This window comes from Rhinopithecus bieti, unplaced genomic scaffold (assembly GCF_001698545.2).
Source record: "Rhinopithecus bieti isolate Rb0 unplaced genomic scaffold, ASM169854v2 scaffold_22042, whole genome shotgun sequence".
Classification (NCBI taxonomy): Eukaryota; Metazoa; Chordata; class Mammalia; order Primates; family Cercopithecidae; genus Rhinopithecus; species Rhinopithecus bieti.
The window spans coordinates 118,966-136,284 of NW_016810459.1; the positions used below are offsets into that span (position 1 = coordinate 118,966).

General features: G+C 43.0%; 1 protein-coding gene across 1 annotated transcript in view; it reads left to right on the forward strand.

The window, feature by feature from the left end:
• Positions 1-421: 421 nt before the first annotated feature.
• UBE2R2 (ubiquitin conjugating enzyme E2 R2) overlaps positions 422-17,319 on the forward strand; it is a 62,883-nt gene continuing 45,985 nt past the window's right edge. The window contains exon 1 of the mRNA XM_017892091.1: positions 422-565. Coding sequence (XP_017747580.1) covers positions 542-565 — 24 coding nt within the window. The 5' untranslated portion in view covers positions 422-541. The remainder of the gene's footprint in view (positions 566-17,319) is intronic.

A 17,319-nucleotide genomic window follows, 5' to 3' on the forward strand; every position in this document is an offset into this window, starting at 1 on the left:
AAAAATACAGAGAACTATCAGTATTGAGACTACAATAAAGTCTCCTTTTAAGGTCTGTACTTTTAGAGTCTAGTAAGAGCACAGGGGTTTCCTGTTATTTATATTTCATTTTTATTTTGAGATAAGTATTATAGTAATTCTAAATTAAACTTTTTTTCCGGGTTCAAGCAGTTCTCCTGCCTCAGCTTCCCGAGTAGCTGGAATTACAGGCGCCCACCACCACAGCTGGCTAATTTTTGTGTTTTTAGTAGAGATGGGGTTTCACTGTGTTGGCCAGGCTGGTCTTGAACTCCTGACCTCGTGATCCGCCTGCCTTAGCCTCCCAAAGTGCTGAGATTACAGGCGTGAACCGCCGCACCCGGCCCCTAGACTGGGGTTTTTGATTAAGATTCATAATTTTGAGACCGGATAGTTCCCTTGAACCCCCTTCGCGGGTGGAACTGGGGTGGTTCGTTTCACTCCGCCCTCTGCTGGCCACTATTGGTGGGAGGGAGCGTGGGAGCAAGCGAGCCAGTGCGGGAACTGGAGCGAACTGGAACGAATGAACCAGCGGGTCGCTACTCTGGTAGGTGCAGGCTCTGTGAGGGCCCTCAGCAGCGTCTAAGCTTGTCACAACCAATGCTCTTTCAGCTCTGCAGTCCAGGGCCTGCCAAGTGCCAGCCAGCTCAGTGGAGGGTCAGTCAGGATGGTGGCCCCTGTCCTTTCGGCACCCAGTTCTTGTTTGGTGTCCAGGAAGAATCAGGTCACACGAACTGTTTGAAAGGTGATGAATGCAGAAGACTTGATTGAACGGTGGGTGGCTCTCAGCGGAAAGGGAGGCTGGAAAGGGGATGGGAAGGCGATCTTTCCCTGAAGCCGAGCTGTGTCTGGCAGGCCCCTGTCTGAAGCCTCACTGTCTGAAGATAGCGGAAATTTTCCGTAGTCTCCTATGCTCAAGCTGCTTGTACCCTTGACACTCAGCCGCTTGTGTTGCTCTGCCAGCTGAAGTCTTTTATGGGCACAGGACAGGGGCGGAGCAGGCCAAAAAGGCAACATTTGGGCTGGAAAATAGGGTCAGCTGTTTTCCCTTAGGGCAAACTTAAGGGTGGGGCTTAGCCAGGATCCCAGCCCTTCTGTCAGTTTGACCTTAAAACCTGCAGCACATTATATAGCTTCACTAGGGGGGATGTGTGTATACACACTTTTCTTTCCCACATATTATTATTGAACAATTTAAAGATTTGTAGTTGGCAGACTTTTGACACGTTCAGCAAGTTAATAAGAAAGCATGATTTAACCACCCTTTTCTTGGGGTTGCGCTACTATCCAAGAAGTGCATAGCGAGGGCAGCACTACTAATGCCTACACAGCACTCCCATCTCAGCTGGAGCTTTGCTTTACCTTGGTGGAATTTTTGGAAAAATGAAAACCTGCTCTACCCTCCCCCCCAAAAATATGTCTTGATTGCGTTTGCTGATGTTAGGTTGGAAACATATCCTATGGCAGATGTGAGCTGATGACAGAGCAGAAAAACTCAGCAGTGGGAATATCCTCATTTCACACTAAATCCAGGCACAAATCCAAATACAACAGTAAATACTACATTTCCCATCAACTGAGCTATTACCGAGTACAATTATGTTTAGGACTAGGAAACTTTTTCACCTATTTAATAGTATGTTAATAAATAGGTAGCAGGAATAATTGGGATATATTTAATTATTCATATGTAATTGTTTTTTGGCCAGGTATGGTGGCTCATGCCTATAATCTCAGCACTTTGGGAGACTGGGGTGGGTGGATTGCTTGAGCTCGGGAGCTCAAGACCAGCCTGGGCAATATGGCAGAATCCTGTCTCTACTAAAAATGAAAAAAGCTAGTTGGGTGTAGTGGTGCAGCCCTCTAGTCCTAGCTACTTGGGAGGCTGAGGTGGGAGGATCGCTTGAACCTGGGAGGTGGAGGCTGCAATGAGCCCAGATTGTGCCACTGTACTGCGCCACGGCGAGAGACCCTGTCTCAAAACAAACGAAAACATAAGTATTTTTTTTTGTCATTGTTGAAATCCCATCTGAAAATAATTAGTAGGATAACAAAATTTATTTAATACTGCACATTGGGGGTTATCTAAATTTTGCTCCAAGTCAGTTTATACCTGGTTTTATGTATTTACATACACAATGTTTTATTTATTTATTTATTTTGAGACAGAGTTTCGCTCTTGTTGCCCAGGCTGGAGTGTAATGGTGTAGTCTCGGCTCACTGCAATCTCTGACACCTCCTGGGTTCAAGTGATTCTCCTGTTTCGGCCTCCTCAGTAGCTGGAATTACAGGTGCCTACCACCACACCTGGCTAATTTTGTATTTTTAGTAGAGATGGGGTTTTCATCATGTTGGCCAGGCTGGTCTATGGAACTCCTGACCTCAGGTGATCCATCCACCTCTGCCTTCCTAAGTGCTGGGATTACAGGCGTGAGCCGGCACATAACGTTTTTTCATGACTTTATGGTTATGCATTTTAGGATATATCTTTCTTTGCCAAATATTTTTTATTTATTATTATTATTTGAGACAGAGTTTTGCTCTCGTTGCCCAGGCTGGAGTGCAATGGCGTGATCTTGGCTCGCTGAAACCTCCACCTCCTGGGTTCAAGCAATTGTCCTGCCTCAGTCTCCTGAGTAGCTGGGATTACAGGCATGTGCTACCACGCCCAGCTAATTTTTGTATTTTTAGCAGAGACTAGGTTTCACCATGTTGGTCAGGATGGTCTTGAAGTCTTGACCTCATGATCCGCCTGCCTTGGCCTTCCAAAGTGCTGAGATTACAGGTGTGAGCCACTGTGCCCGGCCTCATTTTTATTGTTTTGAGATAGAATCTTGCTTTGTCACCCAGGCTGGAGTGCAGTGGCATAGTCTCAGCTCATTGCAACCTCTGCCTCCTGGGTTCAAACAATTCTCCTACCTCAGACTCCCCAGTAGCTGGAACTACAGGCTCATGCCACCATGCCCAGCTGCTTTTTGTACTTTTAGTAGAGATGGGGTTTCACCAAGTTGGCCAGGCTGGTCTCAAACTCCTGACCTCAGGTGATCTGCCCACCTCGGCCTCCTTAAAGTGGTGAGATTACAGGCATGAGTTACCATGCCCAGCTTTTATTTTTATAATGTGCTACGTTTGGGGAGAATAGGAAACCAAGGAAAGTTATGATGAGGGTACATTAAATTAAAAAGAGAATCTTGGGAGGAGCCAAGAAGTATGAGAAAGAGTGAGTACAAAAGTTAGAACATTAGGAGAGAGTGAAATTGGAGAAGCCCAGGAAATAAAGTGGTTCAAGAAGACAAAATAAATGGGAAAATGCTTTTTGGTAGTCATAGATGACTAGAAAATTATTCCTCAATAAATAGGTCATATGCATTTATGTCTATATCTTTTTAACTGTTAATTTCACAACTGAGTGATGAAATGATGCAGTTAGCTCAGTGGCTGACATATAGTAAACACTTAATGAGTATTATTTATCACTACTTCCACCTGGGATTGTTCACTTACTCCCTCAATATAGAAAACTGAGAGTTGTCCTTGAATTTTTCCTTCTCCTCAATCCCAATGTCGAATCAATTACTGAGTCTCATTCACTATACTTCCTATATGTCTCAAAAATACATTTTGTTGTGTTTATATTCCAACTGCCTCTGTCTTTGCTAACGTGTGTAAGCCTTTCTGCATTATTTTTCCCTTTGCCTGTAAGGCACCTTGGCCTCAGTACTTGGCTGAAGTAGCACCCCTTTGTAAATTTTACCTGAATGTCTCAGCCAGAATTAGGCATTTATTTCACAGTGCTCTTTTAGCAACTAGTAGAGATTTCATTTGAGGCACTTAATTTGTAGTCATTTATTTGCATTCCTGTCCTTTAATTTAAACATAGCCATTCAGGCATAGTGTTCTAAATATGTTTGTTTCCTACCTCCCATATTGATACATGGTAACATGATTGGTTTTCAGTTAACAATATGTTGATAAATTGAATAAGTGAAAATATTTACATAAATAGTGTTTATATAACTAAAAATAGGTGTCTGATGAGTTTGGTGATTTCATTGAGGGTACACTTAGTCCATTGTCAGGGTGAATTGAAACTTTAAAACTTAATTTAAATAGGATACACTTGTGAGTGGTTCAAGCATTTTAGGGAGGACATATGTGGTAATGGTACAGAAATATATTTTGGAGGTACTTGTTCTTTTACTTATTTTAATTCTATTTGTGATGGACTAGGGGAAGTACTCATTCTTATGAGTTTGCTTATTAATAAAGATGTAAGGAGTTGCCCGAAAAAGAGCCTCTCAAGGTTGTAATTAACTTCTGTAACAATTGCTTCTATTGAGGTGTGATGTCTCAGATTCATTTCCTATATTTCTTTTTTTTTTTTTTTGAGACGGAGTCTTGCTCTGTTGCCCAGGCTGGAGTACAGTGGCATGATCTTAGCTCACTGCAACCTCCACCTCCTGGGTTCAAGCAATTCTCCAGCCTCAGCTTCCTGAGTAGCTGGGACTACAGGCGCATGATACCATGCCTGGCTAATTTTTTGTATTTTTTTAGCAGAGACTTGTTTTCACCGTGTTAGCCAGGATGGTCTCAATTCCTGACGTCGTGATCTGCCTGCCTCGGCTTCCCAAAGTGCTGGCATTATAGGTGTGAGCCATTGCGCGTGGCCTATTTAATATATAGATCAAATTCAAAACTTTACCTCATGAATAATTTTTTTTTAAAGACCATTTTTTAGCTGGGCATGGTGGCTCAAGCTGAGATTACAAGCATGAGGCACCATGGGAGACTGAGGCAGGAGGATCTATTGAGTCCAGGAGTTCGAGACCAGCCTGGGGAAACATGGGGAGACTGTCTCTACCAAAAAAAAAAAAAGTTATCTGGGCATGGTGGTGTATACCTGTAGTTCCAGCTATTTGGGAGGCTGAGGCAGGAGGTTTACTTGAGCCAAGAAGGTTGAGGCTGCAGTGAGCTGTGATCTAGCCATGGCACTGGACTTGGTGACAGAGTGAGACCTCGTTTCAAAAGAAAAAGACCCTCTTTCAGAGCAGTTTTTAGGTTAACAGCAAAATTGAGAGGAAGTTACACAGGATAATTTTTTTAAATGGTAAACTTCAATATTTAAAAATTGAGGCTCCAGGCATGGTGGCTCACACCTGTAATCCTGGCACTTTGGGAGGCTGAGGTGGGCGGATCACCTGAGGTTAGGAGGTCAAGACCAATCTGCCCAACATGGAGAAATCCCATCTCTACTAAAAATACAAGAATAGCAGGGCATGGTGGCACGTGCTTGTAATTCCAGATATTCAGGAGGCCGAGGCAGGACAATTGCTTGAATCCGGGAGATGAAGGTTGCAGTGAGCCAAGACGGTGCCATTGCACTCCAGCCTGGGCAACAAGAGCGAAACTCCATCTCAAAAAAAAAAAAAAAAAAAAAAAGGATTTGGTGTGTGTGTGAATTTGGTTAGCAGATACACTTCAGTACACTTGCTTAACAGTTTCAGAAATAAATGGTTAAGATTTCATATCAGGCCAGGCTCTGTGGCTCATGCGTGTAATCCCAGCACTTTAAGAGACTGAGGCAGGTGGATCACTTGGGGTCAGGAGTTTGAGACCAGCCTGGCCAATGTGGTGAAACCTCATCTCTCCTAAAAATACAAAAAGTAACTGGGTGTGGTAGCAGGCACCTGTAATCCCAGCTACTCAGGAGGGTGAGACAGGAGAATTGCGCGAGCCTGGGAGTTGGAGGTTGCAGTCAGCGGAGATCACGCCCACTGCACTCGAGCCTGAGCAACAGAGCAAGACTCCGTCCTAAAAAAAAAAAAAAAAAAAAAGGAAGAAAAGGAAGATCTAATATTATAGATACTACTTTCACTTCAGCGGATCTGTAGGTAAATGAAAGTAACTTTTCTGTTTAATTTTGTGCTGCTGTTTTTTTCCCCCACCTCTTAGCACAGCAATGATGAAATGTCTCCTAGGTCATTTAGGGCTGGACAACCAACTGTGACTTCTAGATATAATGAGCTATTACTAAGTTATTACTTTTACAGTTTAACAGATAGCATGATTAAGCAAAAGTTTATTGATAACTTGAATAAAAGGTTACTGCAGGCCGGGCGCGGTGGCTCAAGCCTGTAATCCCAGCACTTTGGGAGGCCAAGACGGGTGGATCACGAGGTCAGGAGATCGAGACCATCCTGGCTAACATGGTGAAACCCCGTCTCTACTAAAAAATACAAAATCTAGCCGGGCGAGGTGGCGGGCGCCTGTAGTCCCAGCTACTCGGGAGGCTGAGGTAGAAGAATGGCGTAAACCCGGGAGGCGGAGCTTTCAGTGAGCTGAGATCCGGCCACTGCACTGCAGCCCAGGCAACAGAGCGAGACTCCGTCTCAAAAAAAAAAAAAAAAAAAAGGTTACTGCAGAAAGAACCAGTGCTTATGTATAAGCACTGTATAACTGCAAAGTAAAGATGGTAATTCCACACGTGACCTAAACATAAGACTCCTTAAGGCTATCAGACTTCCTAAGGAAGTTGAGTTATAACTCATAGATCTCATCTGTACACAATTTCGAATGAAAAATATCCTGTAATTTCTATTAAAACTTTTTTTGAGGGGGACCAGGTCTCATTCTGTCAGGCAGGCTGGAGTGCGGTGGTACCGTCATGGCTCACTGCATACTTGACCTTCCAGGCTCAAGCGATACTCCTACCTCAGCATCCTGAGTAGTTGGGACTGTAGGCTCAAGCCGTCATGCCTGGCTAAGTTAAAAAAATTATAGTGTATGTGGAGACTGGGCTTCACCAGGTTGTCAGGCTGATCTTGAACTTCTGGGCTCAAGCAATCCGCCGCCTTGGCCTCCCAAAGTGCTAGGGTTTCAGGCATGAGCCAGCCATTGTGCCTGGCCTAAATTTTTTTTTTTTTAAGACAGAATTGCGTTCTGTTGCCCAGGCTGGAGTGCAGTGGCATGGTCTCCACTCACTGTAACCCCTGCTTCCCAGGTTCAAGCGATTCTCCTATCTTAGCCTCCCAAGTAGCTGGGATTACAGGTGCCCGCTGTCACGCCCAGCTAATTTTTGTGTTTTTAGTAGAGATGGGGTTTCACCATGTTGGCCAGGCTGGACTTGAACTCCTGACTTCAAGTGATCTGCCTGCCTCGGCCTCCGTAAGTGCTGGGATTACAGGCGTGAACCACCGTGCCCAGCCTTAACTTAGTTTTTATATTTTCAAACTTGAGAGTGTCATTCCAGATGTCAGTTTTCAGTGCAAAGTGTATAGACCATTGTATAGAAGATTCACAAGTGAAAAGTCTTTTTTCAGTTTATAAAAATAATAACATGTTCATTATATCAGTCATAAAGAAGTTATAATAGTTCTTTAAATGCCCCATTCTTCCTCTGTTGCCCTTTGTTCCTGAGCTAATCATTGTTAATGGTTAGGAATGTGTCTTTTCTGTCTTTTTAAATATATGCACAATGCATATGAAGAATTATATGTACACACACATTGTTTTTATATATGTATACATATTTATTATTATTACTATTTTTCTTTTGTAGAACTGATATGTTGCCCAGATTGGTCTCAAACTCTTGTCCTCAGGCAGTCCTCCTGCCATCCCCTTCCAAGGCCTCCTGGGATTACAGACATGAGCCACTGCACCCAGCCTGTTTTTTAACAGATAGATAGATGGATGGAGCATAATTATTTTAAAATAGCATCTGCCTATATACTGCTTTGCCTTTTTCACTTAACACGTCTTGAGTGTATATTTCTGTGTTGGTATGTATTGGTCTAGCACACCTTTTATAAAGGCTACAGAGTGTCAGAGGATATTACTACTGCTTAGTATTTCACAAAGCTGAGTTTACTGCTTACTTAAGTAAAGAGGGTATTGCTGATCAGTTGATCTCTTTTAGACCAGACTTATTTTACATGGGGTTTTTGAGAAGCCTGAAGTTCAAGGATTGGTGAATACGAGCATGATGGATTGGCATTCACTGTAGAAGCATGGTTGCTTGGGTGAGACAGTTATTGATATACTTGGTATTCAGAAATGTGTTCATTGAAATGACTGTGTTCCCAATTGGCTAGCTTTCAGAAACAAGGGGCTATCAGTAGGGGGTATCACTGATAGGGTTACTTGCAAAAACATGGTTACTGAGTGAAGTTGTTTAAGTGGATTTAAAATTGATTATTGTGGTTCTATAGCTATAGAGCTGTCAGGTATTGATTAAGCAATTTAAAACTCATTCTGGTGGCTATTTATGTTACCATGGCTACAGAACAATCAGTCTTTTGTTATTAGTGTGGGAACTCGTTTTATTCTTGCAGAGACTGAAGATTGTCTAGATCTTTACTACTGTTGTTGATTCGTATTGAAGATGTGGTTTAATATTTTTCTCCTTGAAAGTGAGGTGTGATTTTTAAATTCATGTGTCCACAAGCATCTTCATCCAAAGGGACAATCATTTTTCCCTACATTATTTTAATCCTTTCCATAGTTATTTGCAATTTTTAAAATTGTTTTCTGAATAAACATGTTCTAATCTGTATCATTGATCTACTTGTGTGTCATTTCATCATTTAATTGTTATAGCTTTATAGGATGCTTCTCCATCCACTGGGAAAAATTCCTTCCTATTGCTTTTTATCAGAAATGTTATTTTCATGTATTTTTGCTTTCACATGAACTTTAATTATTAGAGACAAGATCTTGCTTTGTCAGCAAGGCTGAAGTGCAGTGGTGTGGTCATAGCTCACTGTAATCTTGAACTCTGCTCAAGTGATCCTCCCACCTCAGCTTCCCAAGTAGCTCGGACTATAGATGGGTACCACCATGCCTAGCTAAATTTTAAAATGTTTTAAAGAGGGTGTTGTTATGTTGCCCAGGCTGGTCTTGAATTCCTAGGCTCAAGTGATCTTCCTGCCTTGGCCTCTCAAAGTGCTGGGATTACAGGTGTGAGCCACCACACCTGGTCTCACATGAACTTTTAAATCACCTTGCCATGTTCCATCATCTTCACTTGGTTAATAGTTGCACCGATTGTATCATAATGGTGTGATTATGCTGGTTATGCAAAACACCCTAACACTTAAAAAAGTAATTATATATTAGTTTTTTTGTTTTTTTTTTTTGTTGTTGTTTGTTTTTGAGGCAGAGTCTCACTCTGTCACCCAGGCTGGAGTGCAGTGGCCCAATCTTGTCTTACTGCAACCTCTGCCTCCTGGGTTCAAGCGATTCTTGTGCCTCAGCATACCAAGTATCTGGTATTACAGGCACGTTCCACCATGCCTGGCTAATTTTTGTATTTTTAGTAGAGACGGGGTTTCTCCATGTTGGCCAGGCTGTTCTTGAACTCCTCACCTCAGGTGGTCCATCCGCCTTGGCCTCCCAAAGTGTTGGGATTAAAGGCCTGAGCCACTGTGCCCGGCCTAGTCATCTTATTAAAAAGGTTTTTGTATCTGAAATTTTCCATTATACGAAAGTAGAAGTAGGGGTATGATAAACTATGTACCCATTACTCAGCTTCCATAAATAACTCATGGCAAATCTTGTTTTATCTTTATCCTACTTGCCCCCTCCTCCATTTTATTTTGTAATTAATTTCTATTTTTCATTTCATTTGTGAAAATTTCATAATAGTTTTTTGTTTGTTTTAAGATAGGGTCTCGATCTGTCTCCCAGGCTGGGGTGCAATATCAGGATCATAGCTCACTGCAGCCTGGAACTCCTGGGTTCAAGCAATCTTCCCACTTCAGCCTCCTGAGTAGCCAGGACTACAAGCGCACACCATGACTGGCTAATTTTTTTTTTTTTTTTTGAGGCGGAGTCTCTCTCTGCCGCCCAGGCTGGAGTGTAGTGGCCGGATCTCAGCTCACTGCAAGCTCCGCCTCCCGGGTTCACGCCATTCTCCTGCCTCAGCCTCCCAAGTAGCTGGGACTACAGGCGCCCGCCATCTCGCCCGGCTAGTTCTTTGTATTTTTTAGTAGAGACGGGGTTTCACCGTGTTAGCCAGGATGGTCTCGATCTGCTGACCGCGTGATCCGCCTGTCTCGGCCTCCCAAAATTACAGGCTTGAGCCACCGCGCCCGGCCATGACTGGCTAATTTTAAAGAATTTTTTTTGTAGAGTTGAGGATCTCACTATGTTGCTGAGGCTGGTCTTGAACTCCTGGGCTCAAGCTGATCCTCCCACCTCAGCCTCTCAAAGTGCTGGGATTATAGGCATTAGCCACTGTACCCAGCCTCAAAATGTATTTTTAAAATACGTTTTATTTTGTTTTACCTTTTTTTTTAATTGGCCAGGCTGGTCTTGAACCCTTGACCTTGTGATCCACCTGCCTCAACCTCCGAAAGTGCTAGGATTACAGGCTTGAGCCACCGTGCCTGGCCAAGTTTTGTTTTACCTTTTTTTTTCTTTTTTGTTTTTGAGACAGAGTTTTGCTCTTGTTGCCCAGGCTGGAGTGCAGTGGCACTGGCTCACCACAACCTCCACTTCCCAGGTTCAAGCGAATCTCCTGCCTCAGCCTCCCTAGTAGCTGGGATTACAGGCATGTGCCACCACACCCGGCTACTTTTTTGTATTTCTAGTAGAGACAGAGTTTCTCCATGTTGGTCAGGCTGGTTTCAAACTCCCAACCTCAGGTGATCTGCCCGCCTCGGCCTCCCAAAGTGTTGGGATTACAGGCATAAGCCACCATGCCCAGCTGTTTTACTTTTAAAAAACTTTAAATAAAATTACTATAGCACCAACTAAATAACATATATTTTTGAGACCTAACTGTAATACTATTATCACAACTAAAAAAGCTCATAATTCCTTGATATCCAATCAATGTTTACGTTTCCCTTGTTCTCATAAATTTAGTTTGTTCAAATCATATCCTGAAATTACTAAGATCTATAATGGGTAAGAGCAAATTTTCTAATATGTTGAACTTGATTTTCCTTTTTACTTCTTGTGGAAAATACTTTAATATTTATTAATGCTCCTGAATACAATGAAAATGATTTAACCTTTGATTTGATGATTTAAGATTATCTTGGAGCCAGGCATGGGGCCACACCCTTGTAGTCCCAGCTACTCAGCAGGCTGAGGTGGGAAACTCACTTGAGATCTTGAATTTGGGCAAAATGGTGAGACTCTGTCTCTAAAAGATAAAAAATAATTGTGTCTTGGGATCCATTTTTGAAGGTTCTCTTAAAATTTGTGTATGATTCTCATGATAACTCCCTAGGGTCAGTGTTTTACGCCATTTTATATAAAAAGAAACTTGAAATCTAGAGATTTAAATGAATTGACCTAAGGTCAGAGGCCTAGCAAAGACAATGCTTAGAATTGTGCCTGACAAATAAAAATAGAAAAATGTAAGTTAAATAGTCAAGAATCATGCCAGGGCTACAACATAGGACTACTGATTCTAGTACCTTCCCTTCTTCTTTTAAAATTGTTATATTCTGTGAATATAATTGAGATGGTATGAGATCTCATATTCATATGTTTACAGCAAGTTATATCTTATTTATTTCATAAAATTTCAAAAAGGAAAGAAATTTCAGTGACAAGTTGGCTGACGTAGGAGTATTAATATGTATATGAGGTAATACATAGATAACTATAGGTCACCATATACATGTGAAATAGTATGTTTAAATTGTTGGCCGGGTGCAGTGGCTCAAGCCTGTAATCCCAGCACTTTGGGAGGCTGAGACAGGCGGATCACAAGGTCAGGAGATCGAGACCATCCTGGCTAACACGGTGAAACCCCGTCTCTACTAAAAAATACAAAAAACTAGCCGGGTGAGATGGCGGGCACCTGTAGTCCCAGCTACTTGGGAGGCTGAGGCAGGAGAATGGCGTAAACCCCGGAGGTGGAGCTTGCAGTGAGCTGAGATCCGGCTACTGCACTCCAGCCTGGGTGACAGAGCGAGACTCCGTCTCAAAAAAAAAAAAAAAATTATTAATAAGGGCTGCATGGTGGCTCACACCTGTAATCCCAGCACTTTGGGAGGCTGAGGCAGGTGGATCACCTGAGGTCAGGAGTTGGAGACTAACCTGACCAACATGGTGAAACCCCATCTCTACTAAAAATACAAAAATCAGCCAGGTGTGGTGGCGTGCATCTGTAGCTACTCGCAAGACTAAGACAGGAGAATTGCTTGAACCCAGGAGGCGGAGTTTGCAGTGAGCTGAGATTGCACCACTGCACTTCTGCCTGGGCGACAGAACGAGACTCCGTCTCAAAAATAAATAAGTAAATAAATAACAGTTAATAATGTTCTGAAAACTAAAATAATAGCGATAGAGATAAAATTGTATAATCTCAGGGAAACATTACAGCAGGATATTCCCCCTGAATGTTAACTTCAGCTGAATAGTTGAGGATTGGAAACTCCACCGAAGGAGTTCTTAGTACAATTTAAATAGCCTTACTAGAAGCACACCACCCAATGTTACCTCTTCTAGTGGTAATGTAAGCATACTTTAGGCATGATGCTTTAAAAAAATCAATCATAAGGCTGGGCGCAGTAGCTCACGCCTGTAATCCCAGCACTTTGAGAGGCTGAGGCGAGCACTCATGGGGTCAGGAGATTGAGACCATCCTGGCTAACACAGTGAAGCGCCGTCTCTACTAAAAACACAAAAAATTAGCCGGGCGTGGTGGTGGGCGCCTATAGTCCCAGCTGCTCGGGAGACTGAGGCAGGAGAATGGCTTGAACCCGGGAGGCGGAGCTTGCAGTGAGCCAAGATTGTGCCACTGCACTCCAGCCTGGGTGACAGAGCGAGACTCCGTCTCAAAAACAAATACAATACAATAAATAAAGAGTTCGAGACTAGCCTGACCAACATGGTGAAACCCCATCTGTACTAACAATACAAAAATTAGCCAGGCGTGGTGGCGCCTGTAATCCAAGCTACTCCAGAAGCTGAGGCAAGAGAACAGCTTGAACTTGGGAGGTGGAGATTGCAGTGACGGGGGCGACAGAGCGAGACTCCGTCTCAAAAAAAAAAAAAAAACACAAAACAAACAAAAACTCAAACAAACTACCTCTAGAATAAAGTCAAAAGGGTCACATTAAAACTACTTATGATTTTTTGTTTGTTTGTTTGTTTGTTTTTTGAGACCGAGTCTCGCTCTGTTGCCCAGGCTGGAGTGCAATGGCGTGATCTCGGCTCACTGCAAGCTCCGCCTCCCGGGTTCACTCCATTCTCCTGCCTCAGCCTCCCAAGTAGCTGGGACTACAGGCACCTGCCACCCACGCCCTGCTAATTTTTTGTGTTTTTAGTAAAGATGGGGTTACACCATGTTAGCCAGGATGGTCTCAAATCTCCTGACCTCGTGAATCCGCCTGCCTCAGCCTCCCAAAGTGCTGGGATTACAAGCATGATGGAGGTAGTATTTTTAAAAAATTGTATAGTAGATAATGGTCAAAAAGCTGAAAGGTCAAGAATAATTCAAAATATTAGATGCTTAGAGGAAATACAGAAACCCCATTAATACTACTAACCAATATTTATTAAGATTTAAGTAGAATATAATTAGGTTTGGTAAGGCTCTAAGAAAACTAATTCCATAATCATCAAAGTCTTAAGGTTGGTATTAATCTTTCCAGTTGTCTTATTTAAAGCTGGTAGTATTATAATCTAAGGGCAGGTAGGTAAAAGAGATAAAACAGCGAAAATTAGCAATCTATAAAACAGCCTTGGCCGGGCCCGGTGGCTCAAGCCTGTAATCCCAGCACTTTGGGAGGCCGAGGTGGGCGGATCACGAGGTCAGGAGATCGAGACCATCCTGGCTAACATGGTGAAACCCCGTCTCTACTAAAAAATACAAAAAAACTAGCCGGGCGAGGTGGCGGGCACCTGTAGTCCCAGCTACTCGGGAGGCTGAGGCAGGAGAATGGCGTGAACCCGGGAGGCGGAGCTTGCAGTGAGCTGAGATCCGGCCACTGCACTCCAGCCCGGGCCACAGAGCGAGACTCCGTCTCAAAAAAAAAAAAAACAGCCTTCATGATTCTTGCCTCTCTCTCCCTCCCTCTTCCATATCCATCCGTCCATCTGTCTGTCTGTCTGTCTGTCTATCTATCTATCTATCTATCTACCTACCTACCTACCTCCTATCTATCTATATTTTTATTTATTTATTTTTGGAGATGGAGTCTTGCTCTTTGCGCCCAGGCTGAAGTGCAGTGGCACCATCTCGGCTCACTGAAAACTCCACCTCCCGGGTTCAAGTGATTCTCCTTCCTCAGCCTCCTGAATAGCTGGGATTACAGGCGACCGCCATCACGTCCAGCTGATTTTTGTATTTTTTTTAGTAAGTGATGGGGTTTCACCGCGTTGGCCAGGCTGGTCTTGAACTCCTGACCTCAGGTTATCCGCCCGCCTCAGCCTCCCAAAGTGGTGGGATTACAAGCATGAGCCACCGTGCCTATCCACCTATTTATATTTTTATATCTTTTAATTTGTCAGGCACAGTTCTAAACATTGTTCAAGCGTTACCTCATTTAATCCTCATACAAACGCATTAAATAACTACTGTTATCACCTTTTTACTGGTGAGGAAACTGAGATATAAATTAAGTAACTGAGCAATACACAATATAGGCTCTCATCTATAATCTGTCTAGGAGAACAATGGCTGTTTGGACCAGTGGCACAGTTCCAAACTTACTAAGTAATTTACTGAGGCAGTTGTAAGTAAAGGAAGGCAGGCCAGGTGCAGTGGCTCACGCCTGTAATCCCAGCATTTAGAGAGGCTGAGGCAGGAGGATCATTGAGCCCAGGAGTTCGAGACCAGTCTTGGCAACATGGCGAAACCCTGTCCCTACAAAAAATAATGAAAAATTAGCCAGGCCTGGTGGTGCGCATCTGTAGTCCCAGTTACTCGGGAGACTGATATGGGAGGATCGCTTGAATCTCAGACATGGAGGTTGCCCTGAGGCAAGATTGCACCACTGCACTCCAGCCTTGTTGACAGAGTGAGACCCCGTCTCAAATTTACAAAAAAAGGCAAGTTTATTAGAGAACGTAGGAAAATACATTGCGAGGGAGGCAGCCAGCAGCCTGCCAGAGAGAAGCCAACTGCAGAGAAACAAAGGCTTGCTAGAGATTTTATAGGATAGTGTTTATGCAGTATGCTGAAGAGGGCTTTGTGGAGTACTGAGAACGCCAAGGTTGCAGTGAGCTAACTTGCGGGTGTGTGGTGATAGTTGGGCACAGGAAGATTGTGAGTTATTTGCACAGGAGGACTTACGTGTCCTGGATGATGAAGAAAGGCTGACTTGTGGCTTATCGCCTTTCTTTTATTGCTTTCCCTCGGTCCCACTAGCCTGATTCCTTTTCCCTAATTAGGACTACACATAGTGCCAGCATTTTAGGAGACCAAAGTGGGAGGATTGCTTGAGCCCAGAAGTTTAAATGGTGAAATCTTTATAAAAAATCAAAAATTTAGCTGGGTATGGTGACATGGCCTGTGGTCTCAGCTGCTCAGGAGGCTGGGACGGGATCGCTTGAGCCTGAGAGGTCAAGGCTGGCAGTGATCCATATTTGTGCCACTATATTTCAGCCTGGGTGACAGCATAACCCTGTCTTAATCAATTAGTTGATCAATATAAATTAAATAAGAGTTGCTTAAGGTAACAGCTGAGTTGCAGAGTCAGGATTCAAACCCAGATAGTCCTGGCTTCTTGAGTCAGCGTTCTTTACTACTATCCCGTGCTACCTTTTATTACATAGGTGCATATCATCTATTCTACATAAATTTTCATGCATATATTCCTAGTTACACTGCAGAGATTTCTGTTAGTATCCTAAGTAATCTAACAAGACTTTTTTTTTTTGATACAGGGTCTTGCTCTGTCACCCAGGCTGGAGTACAGTGGCGTGATCACAGCTTACTGTAGACTCGACCTCCTGTGCTCAGGTGATTTTCCCACCTCAGCCTCCTGAGTAGCTGGGATTACAGGCTTGTCCACCATGCCTGGCAAATTTTTGTATTTTTTGTAGAGATGGGGTTTCACCATGTTGCCCAGGCTAGTCTTGAACTCAAGCAGTCTGCCCACCTAGGTCTCCCCAAAGTGTTGGAATTACAGGCACAAGCCATGGTGCCTGGTCTCAAGACATTTTTTTTTTTTTGGACGGTGTTTTGCTCTTGTTGCCCAGGCTGGAGTGCAATGGTGCGGTCTCGGCTCACCGCAGCCTCTGCCTCCCAGGTTCAAGCGATTCTCCTGCCTCAGCCTCTCGAGTAGCTGGGATTACAGGTATGTGCCACCATGCCGGCTAATTTTGTACTTTTAGTAGAGATGGGGTTTCTTCGTGTTGGTCAGGCTGGTCTCGAACTCCCGACCTCAGGTGATCCGCCCACCTCGACCACCCAAAGTACTGGGATTACAGGCGTGAGCCTCCACAGCCAGCCAAGACATTTTTTAAGACCTAAAGATTTGACTACACAGACAACATCATTTTGTTATTTGTTTCTCAAAAGGATAATCTCATTTGTCCATAGAAATGAGATATAAGAAGTTATAGTTCCAAGGACCAGATTCCTAACTTTAATGGAAGTTTTCATAATCCTCTTTTGTCTCTATATATATTATATGTCTGTATAGTAAAATGATGTGGGAAATATAGTCCCCCTTATTTTGTTTTCTAAAAAAAATTTGTTTAGAGTTATTATTTCTTCCTTGGTAGAATTTGCTGTTGAAGTTATCTGGCTCAGGAGATTGCTTTGTCTGAAGGTTTTAGATACAAATTCAATTTCTTTAATATATGCCTATTCAGATTATGTATTTATTCTTAAGTAGCTTTGTATTTTTCAAGTAATTTGTCTCTTTAATATTATTTATTCAATTTATGAGCATAGAGTTATTTATAATATTCCCTTATTCTTTTAATACTAGTACGATCTGTAGTACTGTCTCCTATTTTATTCCTGGTGTTGGTTGGTAATTTGTGTGTGTGTGGTGGTTTGTTTTTTTTTTTTTTTTTCCTTTCGGTTGATCAGTCTGGCTAGGGGCTTACCAGTTTTCTTGATGGTTTCAAAGAGAACCAGCTTCTGGTTTTATTGATCACCCACACACACACCCTGCAGTTTTCCTCTTTTTCAGTTTAATTTCTGCTTTTATGTCAGTTTTATTTCTTCTGCTTGCTTTTAGTTTAATTTCATAGTCTCTCTTTCCCTCCCTCCCTCCCTCCCTTCCTTCCTTCCTTCCTTCCTTCCTTCCTTCCTTCCTTCCTTCCTTCCTTCCTTCCTTCCTTCCTTCCGCTCTCCCTCTCTCTCTCTCTCTCTCTCTCTCT